The sequence below is a fragment of the Zonotrichia leucophrys genome, chromosome 17 (assembly GCF_028769735.1).
Source record: "Zonotrichia leucophrys gambelii isolate GWCS_2022_RI chromosome 17, RI_Zleu_2.0, whole genome shotgun sequence".
Taxonomy (NCBI): Eukaryota; Metazoa; Chordata; class Aves; order Passeriformes; family Passerellidae; genus Zonotrichia; species Zonotrichia leucophrys.
Genome location: NC_088186.1, coordinates 10,240,651 through 10,260,007, shown reverse-complemented (window position 1 = coordinate 10,260,007; position 19,357 = coordinate 10,240,651). Strand labels below are relative to the sequence as shown.

The 19,357-nt window shown below is 55.5% G+C and overlaps 1 protein-coding gene across 2 annotated transcripts in view; it reads right to left on the bottom strand.

Moving 5' to 3' along the window:
* The window catches only part of RGS3 (regulator of G protein signaling 3), a 77,971-nt gene extending 61,476 nt beyond the window's left edge, over window positions 1–16,495 (bottom strand). The window contains exons 1-10 of one of the 2 annotated variants that reach the window (XM_064727417.1): window positions 16,331–16,495; window positions 12,273–12,323; window positions 10,898–10,956; window positions 10,204–10,298; window positions 9,341–9,409; window positions 8,662–8,722; window positions 7,143–7,233; window positions 6,520–6,587; window positions 1,194–1,275; window positions 358–463 (exon numbers count right to left, since the gene is read on the bottom strand). In XM_064727417.1, coding sequence (XP_064583487.1) covers window positions 358–463; window positions 1,194–1,275; window positions 6,520–6,587; window positions 7,143–7,233; window positions 8,662–8,722; window positions 9,341–9,409; window positions 10,204–10,298; window positions 10,898–10,956; window positions 12,273–12,323; window positions 16,331–16,418 — 770 coding nt within the window. In that variant the 5' untranslated portion in view covers window positions 16,419–16,495. Of the gene's footprint in view, window positions 1–357; window positions 464–1,193; window positions 1,276–4,495; window positions 4,585–6,519; window positions 6,588–7,142; window positions 7,234–8,661; window positions 8,723–9,340; window positions 9,410–10,203; window positions 10,299–10,897; window positions 10,957–12,272; window positions 12,324–16,330 lie in introns of those variants that run through there. The other variant, XM_064727419.1, reaches the window with a different exon arrangement.
* Between the last annotated feature and the right edge of the window lie 2,862 nt (window positions 16,496–19,357).

Here is a 19,357-nt window from a genome sequence, read left to right as displayed (position 1 = left end):
TTCCTTCCCCAGGGAATCTTTCCTGCATCCTTCCTTCCCCAGGGAATCCTTTCCTGCATCCTTCCCTCTCCAGGGAATCCTTTCCTGCATCCTTCCTTTCCAAGGAATCCTTTCCTGCATCCTTCCTTCTCCAGGGAATCCTTTCCTGCATCCTTCCTTCTCCAGGGAATCCTTTCCTGCATCCTTCCTTCTCCAGGGAATCCTTTCCTGCATCCTTCCCCTCCAGGGAATCCTGTCCCAGTGTCCTGCACCCCTCAGAGCTTTCCCCTTCCCAGTCCCTCAGTGCTCTCCCTGCCCTGGGGTTTGGGCTCCCCCAGACCATCTCTCTCTGCCCTGGGGTTTTTAGGGAGCACTCACCGGATTTCGTGGGCCAGCTCCACACATTTCCAGTGCTCCACAGGCTGCTCATTCAGCTGCAGCACCGTGTCCAGCTGCTGCAGCCCTGCCTTCTCTGCTGGGCCACCTGAGGGGGACAAATTCATCACCTGCCAGGCAGGAGGGTGATGGGAGGGGAAGGAGAAGCCCTGGAGACCCCCAGAGAGCTCCTCCCTCCCCCAAACCCCATCTGACACCCACACCCAAAAATGAAATGGGGTCAGCCAGCCTGGAGCTTCACCTTGCAGCACACCCACACACACAGAGCACCAGGACAGAGCCAGCAGTGCTCCCTCAGAGCTACTGCATGCAATCCCCATGTTTCCTGAGGTGCAGTGGGAGCAGCAGGGCACACTGGAGACACCAGTCCATCCCACAGGTCCACAGCAAGAGGTTCTACTCAGGGAACTGAGGATTTCCACAATCCTGCTCCCCTCTGACCTGTTTTCCCTCCAAATGATTTCTGAAGGTCACCCAACCAGACAGTTCTCAGGTTGGAGAGGGAAGGGAACAAAATCTCTGCAAATTACTGTAAAACACTGCCACAACAGTGACAGTGCTAACCCGGGGGCTCTGGCCTCATTAGAGGCAACAGAGAATTCATCTAATGAACTTTCTTGGAGGTACCCAGAGTCCTGCGAGGCGTGGGAGCTCCAGAATCACACCCAGCTCTGGGAAGCAAAAAATGAGCAAGAATTGATTCAAATCTAGAGGGATGGAAAGGATCCCGTCTCTTACCAGAGTCCACAGCCTGGGAAGCAAAAAAGGAGCAAGAATTCATTCAAATCAAGAGGGATGGAAAGGATCCAGTCTCTTACCAGAGTCCACAGCCTGCACACGGACTGGGGCATCGCAGCAGATGGTGAAGCCAAAGCCGTCAGTGCCCCGAGGGATGGTGATCTGCAGGGAGACACCTGTCAGGTGGGAGAGCAGCCACTGGGTGTGATCATCCCCCCTCACTGCCCCACAGCCCTGGCAGTGCTGGCACATGGCATTGGAGACGGGGAAGGGCTGTCCCTGACACCCCCACAGGTGGAATGGGGGCTAAAGGCAGTGCCAGGTGGAGCCAAGGCTCTCTGGAACACCACAGGAGTGTTGGTTTAGCACACACTCTGCTCCCAGCCCTCCCAAGTGTAAGGAAAGGTCTGAGAAGCCATTGGAAAGGAAAACCTGGCAGTCTGGCCCTGACACTGACTTCTCTAAGCAAATCACTTAAACATTTCATTTCCTGTTGGAGAATACAGAAATAGCAGCACTCCCCTGCTCCGGAGGGAGCTCAGCACGCTCCTGTCCTCCAGACATCTGTGTGCATCACCCCCTTCCCTGGGCTGAGAGTCTTTTCCCTCACTGAGTTTGGAGAGGATGGATGCTGGGTTGATTTAGGCTCATTTCTCCTCCTGATTCGAGGAGCATTGAGCTTATTAACAAAATTATCCTTATTTTTTGATGTTGGCTTCCAGCAGCAGCTCAGCGTGACAGATCCTGTAAATACCTGATTAGCCCCCAAGACATCAGTCAAGATGCTTGTTTTACTGACAGAGCAAAGAAAATTACAAATCCTACATCTGACCTGTATTATTTTGAGAACAAACAGGCAGAAGGAAGATGAGGAATTCAGCAGAAGTTGCCAAGGAGGTGATATGGTTCCTCACTCCTTTCATTTCCCTGCACCTTGTCCCTGTGTGATTGCTCAGCATAAAATCAGGCTTCAAAAGAGAAACTGGCTTGCTCTGGCAGACTCAAACACAGATCCAGTCCCAATGCACTATTTTTCTCTCTGGAGTTTGCTGGTTCCTCAAAGAGGTGACTCTGCACCTTTGAATGAACCAGGATTCCATGGTCCCTGTGAGTCCCTTCCAGCTTAGGATATTCCAGATCCTACAACTTCATCTCCAACACCAAGCACTGGCACCAGGAGCCAGCCCAGCATCTCTCCCACCATGGAGACTCCACAGCATTTCCCAAGGTTTCCCTGTGTCAGATCTCCCACTCCTCCCTGAGGTGGCTGACCTTGCCCCACACCTGCCCTGTGCCAATGAAGAGCAGCTTCTCCCTGCTGATGCTCCTCACCTCCCACCACCATGGCTATCACAAGCAGTCATTGCCCATTTTTTGCCCATTTTTGTTGCCACGCACAGAGTTAAAGAACCATGAACATCAGCCGTGAGCTGGGAGGTGGGTGGGGAGGCTTGATGTACCCAAACTTTACCAGAAAACACAAAGGAAATTTTCAAAATAAAGACTTGAGGAGCTCTAAGAGACAAAGCAGAGTCAGTTATTATCCAGCCAAGGCAGAGCAGCTTTCCTGCATGAGATGGTCACCACAGCCCTGGCAAGGAGGGGGCAGTTGGGTTTGGAATTCTGCAGCTTTTGTAATTCCCAGTGTTTGCTGTCCCCCACGGCAGCTTTGGAATAACCTGAACCGTGAGCTCAGGAGCACAGGGAGAAGATGACCCTGAGCTGGGAGTCTCAGTCCAGACCACAAAGAGAATATTTATTTGAAATGCAGGAGAATGGGACCTGCACATGGAAAAGCAGCAGCTGGCATTGTGCACTGGGAGAACTGGAACCAGTGAGCTACTCACAGGAAACAAGTGCTGGTGGCTCCCAAAAACACTAAAATAATTTTAAAAGAGCTTCTGCTTCTTCTCTAATAAGGGGGAAATTAAGACAACACCTTGCAGCTTAACACTGTTACCATCAGCATGCTACCTGCAAGTTGTACAGTAAATATATTTTTTATATTTGCATATATTTTTATATATTAATAATATATATATATTTAGAAAACACCCCTCTCTGCCCATTTCTCCACTGCAGCAACAAGCAGAGACCAGCCACAGGCACCCATGTGAAGATGCTTTGCTTTTACCCTTATTGTTATTTACAAATTGTAACAATATCAAGTCAATGCCTTGCAAACAGCACCCACAGAGTCCATTTGTTGGGTTATGTCCTTTTCTGGCTCAGAGATGGGGCAACTGAGAGGCCTTTTAAAAACTTTTACTCCATTTTCAGTCTCATGTGAATGGTGAGACAATATAGATGTTATAATGCACACCATCACAATCAGAAGCTAATTATTTCCTAATTACAATACATTATAAGTGTTTCTTGGCCTATCAACTTTTTGCCACACTATGCTGTAAATGCCTTAAAGTCAATTATCTAAAATTACCCCTCATGGGTCCCACTACAATGCATCTTTCATAGTTTTATTTCTCCAAAGTATCCAGTCTTATTTACAAGGCCATGCTTTGAAACTTATTTCTAGCTCCATTCCTCTCACAACAATGTCTGTCCTATTCGATGACATTTCTACACCAGCATTTCTTATCTCAAAATTTATATTCTATGTGAGCTTTCTGTCAAGCTTTAAGAATCCTCTACAAATCCATTCCCCACATCCAGCCCTACGAATCCATTCCACACATCCAGCTCTACAAATACACTCCCCACATCCAGCCATAGAAATCCATTCCCCATATCCAGCCCTACAAATCCATTCCCCATATCCAGCCCTACAAATCCATTCCCCACATCCAGCCCTACAAATCCATTCCCCACATCCAGCCCTACAAATCCATTCCTCACATCCAGCCCTACAAATCCATTCCCCACATCCAGCCATAGAAATCCATTCCCTATATCCAGCCCTACAAATGCATTCACCACATCCAGCCCTACAAATCCATTCCCCATATCCAGCCCTACAAATCCATTCCCCACATCCAGCCATAGAAATGCATTCCCCACATCCAGCCCTACAAAACCATTCCCCACATCCAGTCCTACAAATCCATTCTTCACATGCAGCCCTACAGATCCATTCACCACATCCAGCCCAACAAATCCATTCCTTATATCCAATCCTACAAATCCATTCCCCACATCCAGCCCTACAAATCCATTCCCCACATCCAGCCTTACAAATCCATTGCCCGCATTCAGCCATGGCAAGAGAGCTGCCAGGCTCTCAGGGATCTCCCAGGCTCTCAGGAATCTCCCAGGCTCTCAGGAATCTGTCAGGCTCTCATGGATCTCTCAGGGATCTCCCAGGCACTCAGGGACCTGCCAGGCTCTCAGGGATGTGCCCCAGGGTCGGTGCAGGGATACAGACCTGCCGGTACCGCGGCTCCGAGCACACCTTGCAGAGCCCATGGAAGCGGTTCATGGCTGTGCCCCCCGAGCCCATGAAAACCCCGCAGCTCCCGCGGCTCTCCCGGACTGCTGGCTCTGGAAGGAGCCCCAGTCACGCTGGCATGACCGCCCATGGGAACCCAGCTCCCGAGAAGAATGGCAGGAAGCCACCTTTCACCTCCCCGGCCCCTGCGAGCGCTGTATGCCGCTCCACGATAAGCCAGAGGCTTCCTGAAAGCCCTCACTGACGAGGAAGGGAGAGAGTTTTATATTAAAATTCCTGTCAACTCTTTAGTATTCCCCAGTCCCAGCTCTGTTGATGTGGCTTTTGTTCCCGTGGCATTCTTGGGGCGCACGGAGCGCTTTGTTATTGCGACGTTCTCACAAACACTTGGAGGATGTTTGAGCGGCGTTTCACAGGACTGGCTGTGAGAGCCTCGCTCCGTGAGGGACATGACTCCACACTCATAAAAAAATCAGAGGTTTGGGTTTGTAGAAGCAAAAATAAAAACAAGAAAAAGTTTGTTTTTGAAAGCACAGACCCAGAGGATATGCACGTCCCCGTGCTTTGTGCTCATAAAGTCACCGAGGGGGAAGCACCGAGGTCAGCTGAGCTGCATCCATGGTGGAATTTGGGAATTAAAGGCCAAGAGGAGCTCTGAGCACAGGCAGCAGCAGGGCTCAGCTGCCCCTCTGCCAGAGTTGGGAGATGGGGTTCCAACAGGAGAGAACACCTTCCACACTCCTACAGGGGGATGATAAAGAGGGAAGGCTGGAGGGAACCCAGGCTCCAGGTTCTCCTGCACAGTAACCAGGGTGGCAGGGCCAGGGAGGCCAGGCAGGGAGCTGAGGAGCCTCAGCACTGCCAGGGCAGCTGTGGTGGCAGAGCCATCAGAGCATTGTCAGGGCAGCCACGCTGCCAGGCTGGGGCTGGGGCTGGAGGAGGAGCAGCTTTCCTTCCCAGCCAGCTCTGCTCAAGCCAGTGGCGACTGCCGGAGAGGAAGGGAGGAGAGGGGCGCTGGCTTTGTTTGTCTTGCTCAGCCCTGTGCTGTAAAACAAATAACTGCAAATGCAGCTGAGGGAAGCGCGGGGAAGGGCGGAATTCGGCACAGATAAATCACGGGGCCGCCCGAGCCCCGTTTCCGATGCAAACCATGTGTTTGTGTTCCCATTTCCCATCCTTGCCTCTCCTATAAATCACCCAGGCTCCACCGTGGGCCTTTCCCTTCCCAGAGCACACGGTCCTGGAAGGAGGAGAGGAGCAGACGTGTCCAAGGAGCCACAGAACCGGGCAGGGCCCGTGGGGTGGGGCAGGAGCCTGCCAGCCCAGCCCTGCCAGCCCAGGCACTGCTGGGGCTTTGGCTGGAGTGGGAATACTCTGGAAAACAGGAGATCCCTGGGGCAATGGGGGTCAGCACCCAAATCACCAGCTGGGGCCTGGCTGGGGTAACAAAGTGCCTGTGACAGCCATGATGTGACAGGGAGGTGACAGAGCTCCATCACCCCAGCATCACTCCCTCTAAAACACTGTCTCTTGGTGTAGCCATGATGTTTTCTGAAAAACCCTTTCCTTAGGATTTTTTCTCCTGAGAAGCTGGGAGGCTTCAGGAACAAAATGTAAACAATGGTTTACATTGCTGCTGTGGAATGCAACAGGTGCATCTGGGATTGGTCTCATGTGCTGGTTTGTAATTAATGGCCAATCACAGTCCTGCTGTCCGGACTGTCTTGGTCAGTCACAAGCCTTTGTTATCCTTCCTATTCTATCCTTAGCTAGCCTTCTGATGAAATCCTTTCTTCTATTCTTTTAGTATAGCTTTAATATAATATATATCATAAAATAATAAATCAAGCCTTCTGAAACATGAAGTCAACATTCTCATCTCTTCCCTCATCCAAGAACCCCTGTGAACACCACCACACCCTGGCTCTCTGGAAACCCCTCAGGCAGGCACTGACCCCACATGTTCCCCGTGCTGTGGGTCACAGCCCTGTCACACCCACCTTCAGCTGCTGCAGGCTCACAGCATCCTGGCTCTCCTGGGCTGCACCTTGACTTCCTGGCTTGACTTCTGAAATGATTTTTAAAACATTTTTTAAAAAGGAAAAGTCCCCATGAGTGTGACAGCACATCTGACAAGCCCACACTGCACATGGACCTTTACATGGCATGGGCACATCCCCCCAGGCACACCTGGGACAGGCACTGCTGCCCCACCCTGACCTGTGCCAGCCTCTGCTCCTCCTCTCCCTGCAGCACTGTGAGACCCAGGCAGCAGAAAAAGCCCCCAAACATCCAGCCCAGACCCCAGGGACAAAGAGAGAGCGGCCACAGCAATGAGCCCCAAGTCTGAGAGACGGGAGGCAGCGTGAGGACAAACCAAGCAAGAGGGGTCCCCAAAGAGCCCAGAATTGAGGCTGAAGGGGAGAGCAGGGACTTCTGAACCAGCCAAAATCCCCAACCCACAAGATTTTGGGATGCCAGAGCCCACTGAGCACCACAGGGCCCAGCAGTGCCCACAGGGTGAATGGGGCTGGGGCTGCTCCACCCACGGGCTCAGACACAGCAGTGACTGCTCCTGCCAGCCTTGCCAACACCCCTGGGACATTCCCATGCTGGGACACACCTGAGCTCTGCTTCAGCCTCCTCATGGCCACCTTCAGGTGCTTGGTCCTGCCCAGGTCCTCCCCGAGGAGATAATACCAGCCACTGATCTCCTGTGGGGAGGGAAGCAGCTGTGCATCAGGGCAGATGTGCATCAGGGCAGATGTGCATGCAGGGCAGCTGCTCAGCCCCCTGCACCCATCCAGGGCAGGAGCTGCCCCAGCTACAGCCCCAGAAGTGCCCAGACCTGCTCACACACACACACACACACAGAGCCCACAGTCCTGCTCTCAGTAACAGTTAAAATTCCATCCTCTCTGCAAGGGGGAATGAGCAACACTGAAGCACCAAGATTCCAGGTTTTTAGAGGGATATCCAGCAGATTCCAGGTTTTTAGAGGGATATCCAGCAGGATCATGCAGCAGCCAGGGGATAGGACCTCATCTCAGCGTTGCTGAGGTCCTGTGAGCACCAAACTGTTTAAAAAAGCTGCACCTCACTTGTTCAAATTTCAGAGGAGGCCATGCTTCACCCATCTCTCAGGCCACCACCACCAACAGCTCCTTTTTATCTCCTGCTATGCTGAAAACATCCACACCTCAGCTGTGAAACTTTAAAAAATCAAGGAGCTTTTGGACAACGCTCTCAGGCACTGGGTGGGATTGTCTGTGCAGGAGTTGGACTTAATGCTCCCTGTGGAGATAATCTGTGAGTCTGTGAGCTCAGGGGATGTATTAACACTTCCATGAAACCTCTCCAGCCTGCTGAGACATTCTGCTGTCCAGGGACAGAACCCCTTCCCTCTGGGCACTGGGATGAAGCATTCCCTTGGGATGGAGCATTTCCTTGGGATGAAGAGCTCCCATAGGATGAAGAGTTCCCCTGGGATGGAGCATTCCCATGGGATGAAGGGTTCCCCTGGGATGGAGCACTCCCATGGGATGAAGAGTTCCCTTAAGATGGAGCATTCCCCCGGGATGGAGCGTTCCCAGGCTTTGGTGCTCGCTGTGAGCCCTGCCCGGGAAGCAGAGCCGGCTGTACTGACCAGCAGCAGCCAGGCTGGGGCAGCAGCACTGTGACCAAACCCTCGGCAGCGGGGACAGGGATTCTGGCACAGAACTCCTGCAGGAACAGCCAAAAAAACCTCTGTGGCTGCCCTGTGCCCATCAGCACACTGCTGGGAATCGGGCAGACTCCTGAATGTGTCCCACGTGTCAGATGTGACCCGTGCCAGCCTGGCCCCATGTCCTGTGTCCCCCCCTGCAAACTGGGGGGGAGGGACAGCTCTGTGCACCCCCAATCGCTGCCACTCTGTGCCCCTGCCAAAGGGAGTGACACCCCCTGTGCCAGGATCCCTGCTTGAACAGCCTCCCCATCACCTCCAGCACCCACACCAGCCCCAGCCTCTCACTGCCCACCCACACTGGGAATGGAAGCAGGGAAAAAAACCTGTTTTCATCCACCCAGAGAGCCCAGAGAGCCCTGCCCCAGCCCCACAGCCCTGCCCCAGCCCCACAGCCTGCACTGGGACACGGAGGTACCTTGTCCAGGGACAGGAGGGACTTCACACCAAAGCTCATGCAGCCAATGAGTTCACTCTGCCTGCAGGACAAACCAGAGTTCAGGCACTGTCAGCACCAGATCCCCCCTGGCACCCCATTTCACCCCAACCATCCCTGCCCATGCTGGGTGCCAGGCAGTGCCCAGGACGTGCCCCTGGTGTGAGCACACCTGCAGGGCAAGGAGGAGCTGGGCTGGAGCCCCCTGGTCACCTCCAGCCCACCTGGTGCTGGCAGGAGCTTGGCCAAGGTGGCATTGCTGGGCTGGCAGCACAGCCTGCAAGGTGCCAGCCCCCTGTGCCCTCCCTGCACTGTCCCCACAGGGAGGGCAGGTCCCAGCCCACCCCAGCCCCACCTGCCTTTGGCCAACAGTGCAGGCACGAGTGGCCACAGGGGTTTAAATGCTGGAGGCCACCAGGCAGGACCAGCAGAGTGCCAAGGGCAGGGTTTGCTGCCCATGGTACTCCCCAGCACTGGCTGCCCACGAGTGTGACCCAGCTGGGACATCCCTGGCCCAAGGCCTTGAGCAGAGCAGCCCTGAGGTCAGGGCCAGCCCTCAGGCCCTGGAAGAGCTCACACGGGGTGACCAGAGCAGGGGACAGGGTCTCTGCCACAGCAGCCCCACCTGAAAAGGATCCTCTGACAGCTGGCAGCCCCTTACCTGGAATTCCTCTCTCTGTTCCAGACTGTGACCAGGAGCCGCTTCTGCTCATCCTCCTCCTTCACGGGGCTGTAACAGGGGGGAACAGCCCATCAGCCCCCCAGGAGCACCCAGCAAGGGCTGCCCTCACAGCCACAGCCTCCTCAGCCTCCTCAGAGCCAGCTGTTCTCCCCCAGTCCCTGCACAGAGCCCTGCAGCACCTCCCCAAGGAGCAAACTGCTCACCCTGACCGCTGCAAGGGGATGGGACCCCTCCTGGCCAGGTCTGGGGACACCACTCATGTGGCTTCAGGGGGAAATAATCTTGAAGGAAGACACATCCAGCACCAAAGGGTAAATAAATGCAAGGAACAAGCCCCAGTTCATGCTCTGAAAGCAGCACCCTGTGCCAAACCCAGCCCTGCATGGGTCAGAGGGCTGGCACAGCCCCTGCCACCAGCAGGGACAAGCTCTATACTCAAACACTAAGCCATGCAGCTCCTTCCCCATGTAGGAAACCCCTTTACCTTCCTCAGTCACACCACTGCAGGTGCCAGGTGTAGGAAATGCAGTGTGTTTGTCCAACTCCTGCCCAGCAAGAAGGTCTGAGCATGCAGGAGCAGCAGTGCCATGCTGGGTGTGCTGAGAGCTCTGCCCAAAAGTTCAAGGCACTCCAGCCACAAAAAGCAGCAGAATAATGTCTGTCACTCCTCATCTCAGCAGCAGAGCTGCTCAGGCGTGCTCAGTGTTTATTAGAGATCACAAAGCAAAAGCAAACACAGGGCTGTGGTGTGGGGAGGGAGCCCTGGGACAGTGGCACAGGGTCCCCAGGGCTCTGTGTGACACGGGGATGGCCCAGAGCTGCCCCTGCCCTGCCATACTCACAACACAAAGTGCTCATGGAACACAGGGTTTTTGCTGTCTGGCACTGTCTTCGTCTTCTGCCTGCACTTGCAGCCAGCATCTGGCACAATGGACATCTTTGGGAGGAAAACAAGCAGTGTGTTAACATTCCCAGAGCACATCCCAGCTGCCCTGGCAGGACACTGGCACAGGCACTGGTACGGATGGCTGAGCTCAGAGATCCTGCTGAGCCCATGCTAAGGCTGGCTGGGATCACCCCACCCTTCTCCTGCCAGGTAATTGCATTTCAAACCCCTCGGGGCAGGGGAGGGAGGGAACAGAGCAGAAAAATCAGGAGTGATGCACACGAGTGTGGCTGGCTGGGTCTGACCCACAGCCCTCTCAGGGGAGCTGCCTCCTGCACTGTGCCCATCCCAGCAGTGCCCACCCTGTGCCAGCAAACACCCCCAGCAGGCCTGGGGCACCCTCTGGGGGGTTCTTGCAAGGAATGGTTGGCACAGCCCTCAGCAGGGTCCTGCCCTCCCCTTTTCTGCTTCACCCAGACACTGCCAACAAAACCCATCAGCTGTCCCTGCATTCTGGGGATGCTCTTCCAGAGCAGGATGGAGAAGGGAGGGGAAGGGAAAAACAGTGAAGAGCAAACTTGAAGTAGCCAACCCCAAAATTGTCCCCAAAAAACAGAAAGGTCCCTGAGCAAAGCCCCAGGAGCACCCACCTTCACATAGGAGTTGCACACACGGCACTCTGCTCCCATCAGAGCTTTGGCTTCCATGACTGGAAAGGAAATGAAATTATCACATCCCAGAGCAGCAGGGGAGGCATCTCCCTACCCCACAGCCCTCTGCTCCCCAGGCTGATCCCTCACACAGGGGCAGGGGTTGATGGTTTCCCTTTAACACACCGTGCTATAAATGCACCTGGACTGAGCTGGGCCAGAGCAGTTCAGCATCCGGGTGGCACAAACTGCAATTCCCTGTGCCCGACCTCCCCAGCCCTGCCCTCCCTCCCCTGCAGCTAAACACCAATGGCCCTTCCTGGCACTGCCCTGGCACTGCTGTGACACTGACACTGCCCTGGCACTGCTGTGACACTGACACTGCCCTGGCACTGCCCCACGCTGCTTGGCCCTGCTGCCTCAGCCCCACTCCCAGGACCCTGAGGCTGCCTGGGGCAAGGGGTGTGCCAGGGATGTGCCAGGATGTGCCAGGAGTGTGTTAGGGCTGTGCCAGGGATGTACCAGGGATGTGCCAGGATATGCTAGGGATGTTTCAGGATGTGCCAACTGTGTGCCATGGATGTGCCAGGATGGACCAGGATGTGCCAAGGGCATGCCAGGGATGTGTTAGGGCTGTGCCAGGGATGTGCCAGAGATTTGTCAGGATATGGCAGGGATGTGTTGGGATGTGCCAGACATGTGCCAGGATGGGCCAGAGATGTGCCAGGAATGTTGCCAGGGATGTGCCAGGCAGGGGCATGCCCAGGATGTGTCAGGGATACACCAGGGATGTGCCAGGATATGCCAGGGATGTGCAAGGGATGTACCAGGGGTATGCCAGGGATGTGTCAGGATGTGCCAGGACAAGACCCCACCACTCACACCCAGCTCACGCTGGGGCTGCTCCAGATGGAGGGATTTGGGGTAAAGCCAGTGCCAGCCCCTCAGACAGGTTTCCCAAAAAAAAAAAAGAGAGATAATTCTGACACTCCCATTGGCCTCTCTGACAATCACCATCAAAACACCTTCATTGAAGAAATACTGCTGGTGTTAAAAATGCAGCATTTGGAGGTAACAGAACAGTTTGGAAATCCTGGCAAATATGGCAAAAGGGTTTTGGCAGAGATAAAGCATTCCAGACTTTCCAAATTGTATTTGCCTTTTTTCTCTTCACGTGGAATAAAAGTAATTTATACACATGGGTGCAAACACATGAAGGCCTCTGGAAATTTCACTTTGGTCTCTTAACCAAAGAGCTCCCAATTGTGCCAATGCACCACAGGGCTGCTCCCAACAGGACCAAGAGGGAGGAGCATGCAGTGCTGTCCCACCCCAGCCCAGGGTGGCTCATTGGGGATGCCCAGGGCACACTCACCGTGCAGCGCCAGCGTCCGGCCCCGCGCCTCGATGGACAGCTTCAGCTGGCCTGGGGACACAGGGGACACAGGGGACAGGGTGAGGGATGGACAGCTTCAGCTGGCCTGGGGACACAGGGGACACAGGGGACAGGCTGAGGGATGGACAGCTTCAGCTGGCCTGGGGACACAGGGGACAGGCTGAGGGATGGACAGCTTCAGCTGGCCTGGGGACACAGGGGACACAGGGGACACAGGGGACAGGCTGAGGGATGGACAGCTTCAGCTGGCCTGGGGACACAGGGGACACAGGGGACAGGCTGAGGGACAGGGTGAGGGATGGACAGCTTCAGCTGGCCTGGGGACACAGGGGATACAGGGGACACAGGGGACAGGCTGAGGGATGGACAGCTTCAGCTGGCCTGGGGACACAGGGGACACAGGGGACAGGCTGAGGGACCCAGCCACCCCTCAGCTGCAGGGCTCACACAGGGCCAGGCACATCCTGCCCTCCCCCAGCTCACAGAAGCTCAGGCTGGAGATCAGCACTGCCAGCACTGCCAGCCCTGGTGCCAGCCCCGGGCAGGAGAGCAGAGTGTGCCCTGCTGGGTGAGGGCACAGCATCCCGGGCAGCAGCACTGCTCTGCCAGCCTGCTCACGCCCATCCCCTCGCTTTTGCAAGCACTGGCAGCTCTGCATCAGCCCAGAAATCCCCCCAAAGGCCCAGACTGACAGAGGGCTCAGCCCAGGGTGATTTCAGTGTCGGGGTGTGATGGTTATGGGGTGCAGGGTGAGCTGCCTCCCCTCTGGGTGTGATGGTTACGGGGTGTGATGGTTATGGGGTGTGATGGTTATGGGGCGCAGGATAAGCTGCTTCCCCTCTGGGTGTCCTCCCTAAAGGTTCCCCAGGAGCTGGGCCTGCCAGCCTCAATAGGATGTGCAGATTTTAATGGCAGTGAAGGGTCTCTAATCATGTAACTGTTCTGGATCGACCCAAAATTAAACATTTCCCAACACCCCTGGAGAATCCAAGGACTGAAACCATCACTGCCACAATGTTTCCCTTAGTCCAAAGCAAAGATTCCCTTTTCGTCTCTCCCCCAGTTTACAAAACACAGCAAACAAATGAGTAAACATTATTTACAGGTGAGTAAACATAATGTACAGACACATAAACACCTTGCAAGTTAAAACCCAACATTTCATTTTGCCAAAGACACACCCAAGGGCTTGGACTTGCTTGGGAGGGGATATCTGATGGGATTGTTTAACCTGAAACAATTCAGAGAACACATTTTTCACTCAAAATAAAAAAAAAGGTCCAAGCTCTGAGCAGCTCACGTGTGCATGGACACGTGGAAATGGTGTCTGTGCATTTGCACAAGGGAAAGGTGAGGGAGCAAAGGCAGGAGTGGAACCCCTCTGCCACCTGCACGTCTCTGGGGCTGTGGGAACCCTCTGGGGACAGCTCTGTGCACCCCCAGTCGCTGCCACTCTGTGTCCCTACCAAAGGCAGTGACATTCCCTGTGCCAGGATCCCTCCTGTGACAGCCTCCCCAGCACCCACACCAGCCCAGCCTCACACTGCCCATGCACACTGGGAATGGGAGCAGGGAACTCCCCAGGCACCTTCTCCCACCATGGGAAAAGCCTTTTCATCCACCCAGAGAGCCCAGAGAGCCCAGAGAGCCCAGAGAGCCCTGCCCCAGCCCCACAGCCCTCCTGCTCTGCTGTCAGCACACCACAGATGTCACAGCACAAAGGAAACTGCCCCAGTGTGGGCCAGCATGAGGAGGAGTCAGGGAGATGAAGGGAAAGGGGAAGAAGGGAAGTTTTTGTGCTGGGTGATTTGGGGGGTGCCAGTCTGGGGACTGTCCTGCCTTGGGGCTGCTCCTGGGGAGCTCAGGGCCAAGGGTTTGCACAGTGAGGGATGGGGCCACCCCTGCCCCGTGTGTGTCACTGCTGCCCCAGCACCAAGGACAGGAGAGCAGGGAGAAGAGGGGCAGCTCTTTTTGGGGAGAAACACAAATTGGCCATAGTAGGGTTTGGGATTTTAGGTGCTCCCCCCACTATGAGGAGCAGAGGATGTTTCTCTCTTAATGCATTTGTTCCTGAGTGTCTCCCAAGCACATGAAGGGACAAATCAGAGCCCCCAGCACACCCCAGCCCCTGCCTGACCCCAGGCACTCAGGACCAGAGAGGGAAGCTGCTCTGGGAGCAATGATCCAGCCAAAGCTGGTGTCAGGGATGTGCTGTGCCAGGGCCTGTGCTCAGACAGAGCTGGGCACTCTGCCAGAGGAGCAGAGCAGGGACCTGGTGCCACACCTGGGTGGGCAGGAGCACAAACCCTGCCAAGGCAGGTCCATGGGCTGCATTCCCACCTCAATACAATGCAGAGGGTCAGAGAAACCTTTCCCCCTGATTTATCTCCTGATACATCCTCAACAAGAACTGAGGGAAACAAGCCCCAGCAGAGAGGCCCTGACACAGCTTGCCCAGGCCCTCTCTGTGAAAAAAAAGGTTAAATAAATTAAAATAAGTGCAGAAGAAGGACAGAGGGAGAAGCCACATGCAGGCCCTGGGTGAGCATCCCATCACAGAGCTCAGCCAGGCTTGCAGAGCACAGAGAGCTCCCAGCCCCATCCACCTGCACCCACAGGGCCAGGAGAGGCAATGCCTGCCAAGGAACAAAGCTGGCACAAGGAGAACAGCGCAAAATGGGCATGAACAAGCACAAGATGGTAATCAAACAGGTTCCCACCCAGGAGAGAAGTTTGCCAGGCTAAGGGAGGGGACAGGGCAACCTTCTATGGGAGCAGAAAAGCAGGGAAACCTGTTCCTTACTGATGGTCTCTGACAAATGGAAAATTTGGGGTTCTTCTTAAATGCTTTTCTGCTTTACTGTGGGAAAAGCACAGTGTTGGGCCTGGCTGGGACAGCCAAGAACATCTATCAAATGGCAGTGGGGATCCTGCCTGGGTGGGAGGTCCCCATGGGCACAAGGCACCCCAAAATCACCATCTGCAGTCTCTGCCCTGCCACCAGCCCTTTGGGAGACTCTCTCCTGGTCACCCTCAGTGAGAGGGCAGTGCTGGCCCTGCCCTGCCAGGCTCTGCAGCTCAGAACGGAGCTCCACATCTCACCAGTGATGCTCAGCCCATGAGGGGAGCTGTGGCTGCAGACATGATGTTTGGCCTGCACTTGGTGCCAGAGCCAGGAGGCACCACAGAACCCACATTATTTGGCCTTTATCCTACAGACAGAGACAGGAGGATTTCAGCTTCCAGGCTGTCCTGGGCACTTTGGCACTCAGAAGGCCTAAAGGGGAAGGAGCAGCATCCCTGGGAATGGGCAACATCCCTAGGAAGGAGCTCAGTGCGTGGTCACCTCACGAGAGCAGGAGAAGCTTTGAAAGAAAACAAATCTGCTGCATTGAAAGGGGCACCCAGAAGGGGCACCCAGCTCCCTGTGTGTGACACTGCTGCCAGGACAGTCCTGACACAGAGTGACCGTGTTCACAGGGGTCTGAGGATGAGGGAAGAGACGAGGATCTGACTCCATGTTTCAGAAGGCTTGATTTATTATTTTATGATATATATTATATTAAAACTATACTCAAAGAATAGAAGAAAGGATTTCATCAGAAGGCTAGCTAAGAATAGAAAAAGAAAGAATGATAACAAAGGTTTGTGGCTCAGACAAGGAGTCCAAGCCAGCTGACTGTGATTGGCCATTAATTAGCAGCAACCACATGAGACCAATCACAGATGCACCTGTTGCATTCCACAGCAGATAACCATTGTTTACATTTTGTTCCTGAGGCCTCTCAGCTTCTCAGGAGAAAAAATCCTATGGAAAGGATTCTATTCTTAGCCAGCCTTCTGATGAAACCTTTTCTTCTATTCTTTGAGTATAGTTTTAATGTAATATATATCATTAAATAATAAATCAAGCCTTCTGAAACATGGAACCAACATTCTCGTCTCTTCCCTCATCCAAGAACCCCTGTGAACACGATCACAAGCAGCTCCCGCTCCCCGGCCCGGATGGCATCCCCGGGTCGGGGCTCCGCGCTTACCGAACGTGCTGAGGCAGAAGGACGAGCCCGGGACGGGACCGGCCCGGCGGGAGCAGAGCGAGACCCTGCGCTCACCGCTGGTATCCATGGCATGGAATGGCCCGGCACGGCCCGGCAGCGCTAATCGGGAGCCGCGGTGATTGGAGCCGGGCCCGCCGAGCCGGGCTTGCCGCGGGACACGGAACAACCGCCGCGGTTTGAACGGAGCGGCTCCCATCGGCCCCGGGAACGGGAGCGCACCTGGGACACTGCCAGGGCGGGGACAGTGCCAGGGACGGGGCGGGACAGTGCCGGGATCGGGACAGTGCCCTTCCCCACCTGTGGCAGCGTGGGGACAGTGCCAGGGAGGGCACAGTGCCGGGCTGGGGACAGTGCCTGGATCGGGACAGTGCCAGGGAGGGCACAGTGCCAGAGTGGGACAGTGCCTGGAAGGGGATAGTGCTACGGTGGGGACAGTGCCAGTGCCAAGGCGGGGACAGTGCCGGGATCGGGACAGTGCCAGGACAGGGACAGTGCCCTGCCCCACCTGTGGCAGCACGGCAACAGTGCCAGGAAGAGGAGGGTGCCAGGGAGGGAACAGTGCCGGGGGGGACAGTGCCTGGATGGGGACAGTGCCAGGTTGGGGACAGTCCTGGGTGGGGACAGTGCTACGGTGGGGACAGTGCCAGGGCAGGTTCAGTGCCGGGGGGACAGTGCCCTTCCCCACCTGTGGCAGCATGGGGGCAGTGCCACGGTGGGGACAATGCCAGGGTGGGGAGACAGTGCCAGGATGGGGACAGTGCCTGGATGGGGATGGTGCCACAGTGGGGACAGTGCCAGGGTGGAGACAATGCCACGATGGGGACAGCGCCAAAGTGGGGACTGTGCCCTTCCCCACCTGTGGCAGTGCAGGGACAGTGCCAGGACAGGGACAGTGCCAGGACTGGGACAGTGCCAGGACTGGGACAGTGCCAGGACAGGGACAGTGCCACAATGGGGACAACGCCATAGTGGGTTCAGTGCCCTGCCTGCCCCCGCAGACCCCGGAGCCACCCTGCCAATGGTGCCCCAGGAATGAGCTGCAGTGCAAAGAGAAGACCCTCGCTGGTGTCAGCAGCCCCTGGGCCTGCCTGTGCTGGCACATCTCAGCTGCTCAGCATGGGCAGGAGCAGGCACAGCGCCCTGGGGACATTGCTGCAGCAGAACTGCTCTGGGAGGGTGAGCCAGAGCAGGGGATGGCAGGGCATGGGTGACGTGCTTGGCTCTCATGTGGCAGGGAAAGAGCCCCACAGCCCCCCCAGGCTTATGGGGTCACCCTGCAAGAGCCCAGAGCAGCCCACCCCATCACCCAGGAGCTGAGTGCACCCACTGGCTCTGGGTGCTGCAGCACAGCTCACCGGGGGCACCAGGGCTGAGCTCCAGCTCCAGAGGGTGTGGAGGAATGGTGGAGATGGTTCCTGGGGGAAAAACCCTCCCTAAGGGCTGGGCTGTGCCAGATCTCTCTGGGATGGAAAAGAACAAGATCTCTGTGCAGCCCAGGCTGCTGAGCACACACACACCCACCCTGCCCATGGTGACCCCTCAGCCCAGGGCTGAGCCCAGAGCCCCCCTGCAGGAGTGACAGGGGTTAGGACAGTTGGGATGGATGGAGATGAGAGATTTCTGAAGTCTGGGTTTGGAACTGTGGTTTATTGCAAAGGGCCTGGGTGCAGGGCCCTGCTGGGAGCTGCCAAACACAGCTCAGAGCAGGCCCCAGAGAGGGAGAGAGGGGTAAAGAGAGTGGGAAAGAGAAAGAAGGCAAGAGTGTGGTAAAGAGGATGAGAGAGAGTGAGGTTCCCATTACAATACCATAAATCTTCTTCTGTGCTGAATATTCTGATTCTCACTAACCAATCTAGTACAAGATACAAATCCTATAGCATTTACATATAGCCTATAAGAATCATTACATTACCATTTGTGTTACATGTTAAACCCTAAAAACTCCTCTTTGGGCCCCTTCTGCCAAGCTGTAGGGTCTGCTCTGACCCTTGGGCCTGTCTGCAGGCAGAGGGTGTTGTTCCATCAAAAGGAGATCACCTTCAGCTGGCCACACCATTGTTTTCCAGTTGTTCAGTAACTGAGGTATCTTAAAGCTGCTTTCATTCCAATCTCACTTATAGTTTCCATATTCTCAAAATCTTTTGCCAGACAATCACATTTATAAGGTTTTCCTGTTTTATCTTCCCCAACACCCCCCACCCCTCTCTCACCTTTCCCTCTCACTCGGGCACGGCTGATCCTCCTCCTGCTCCCCGGGGCTCCGGGCAGCCCGGCCCGCTGTGGCCCCCTGGGCGATGGGAGCGGCTCCAGCACCGCGGGGCTCTGCCTTGAACCTGCCGGGGAGAGAGGAGATGAGAGCAGGACCGGGACAGGGACAGCAGGGACCTGTACCCTCAGTTTTATCTGCCCCAGGGGTTTGTGCCCGCCTTGGCCCAGCCTTCCCCATGAGCACAGAGGAGAGGAACGATGGCAATGCACTCGATGCAGTGGCACAGAGGGGACAGAGCCACCTTCAGAGGGACTCACCCCGGCAGGAGCCCCAGCTGCAGCCTTGGCCATGGCCCTTCCCATCCCACACTCCAAGTGCATCCCAAGGCTCTGCTCAGCACAGTTTCATTTTATTTAGAACAGATGACCAGCCCTGTCAGGGCTTTGTTAATGTGTAAGGAGCTGTCCAGGACACTGGAGATGCTGCCCTGAACTGAGTGTTCAGGACAGGCTGAGAATCACAGAATGGCCTGGGATGGAAGAGACCTTAAAGACCATCCAGTTCCATGCCTGCTTCAACTGTCCCAGGCTGCTCCCAGCCCTGTCCAGCCTGGCCTTGGGCACTGCCAGGGATCCAGGGGCAGCCACAGCTGCTCTGGGCACCCTGTGCCAGGGCCTGCCCATCCTCACAGGGAACAATTCCCAATTTCCAATCTCCCATCCATCCCTGCCCTCTGGCAGTGGGAGCCATTCCCTGGGTCCTGTCCCTCCATCCCTTGTCCCCAGTCCCTCTGCAGC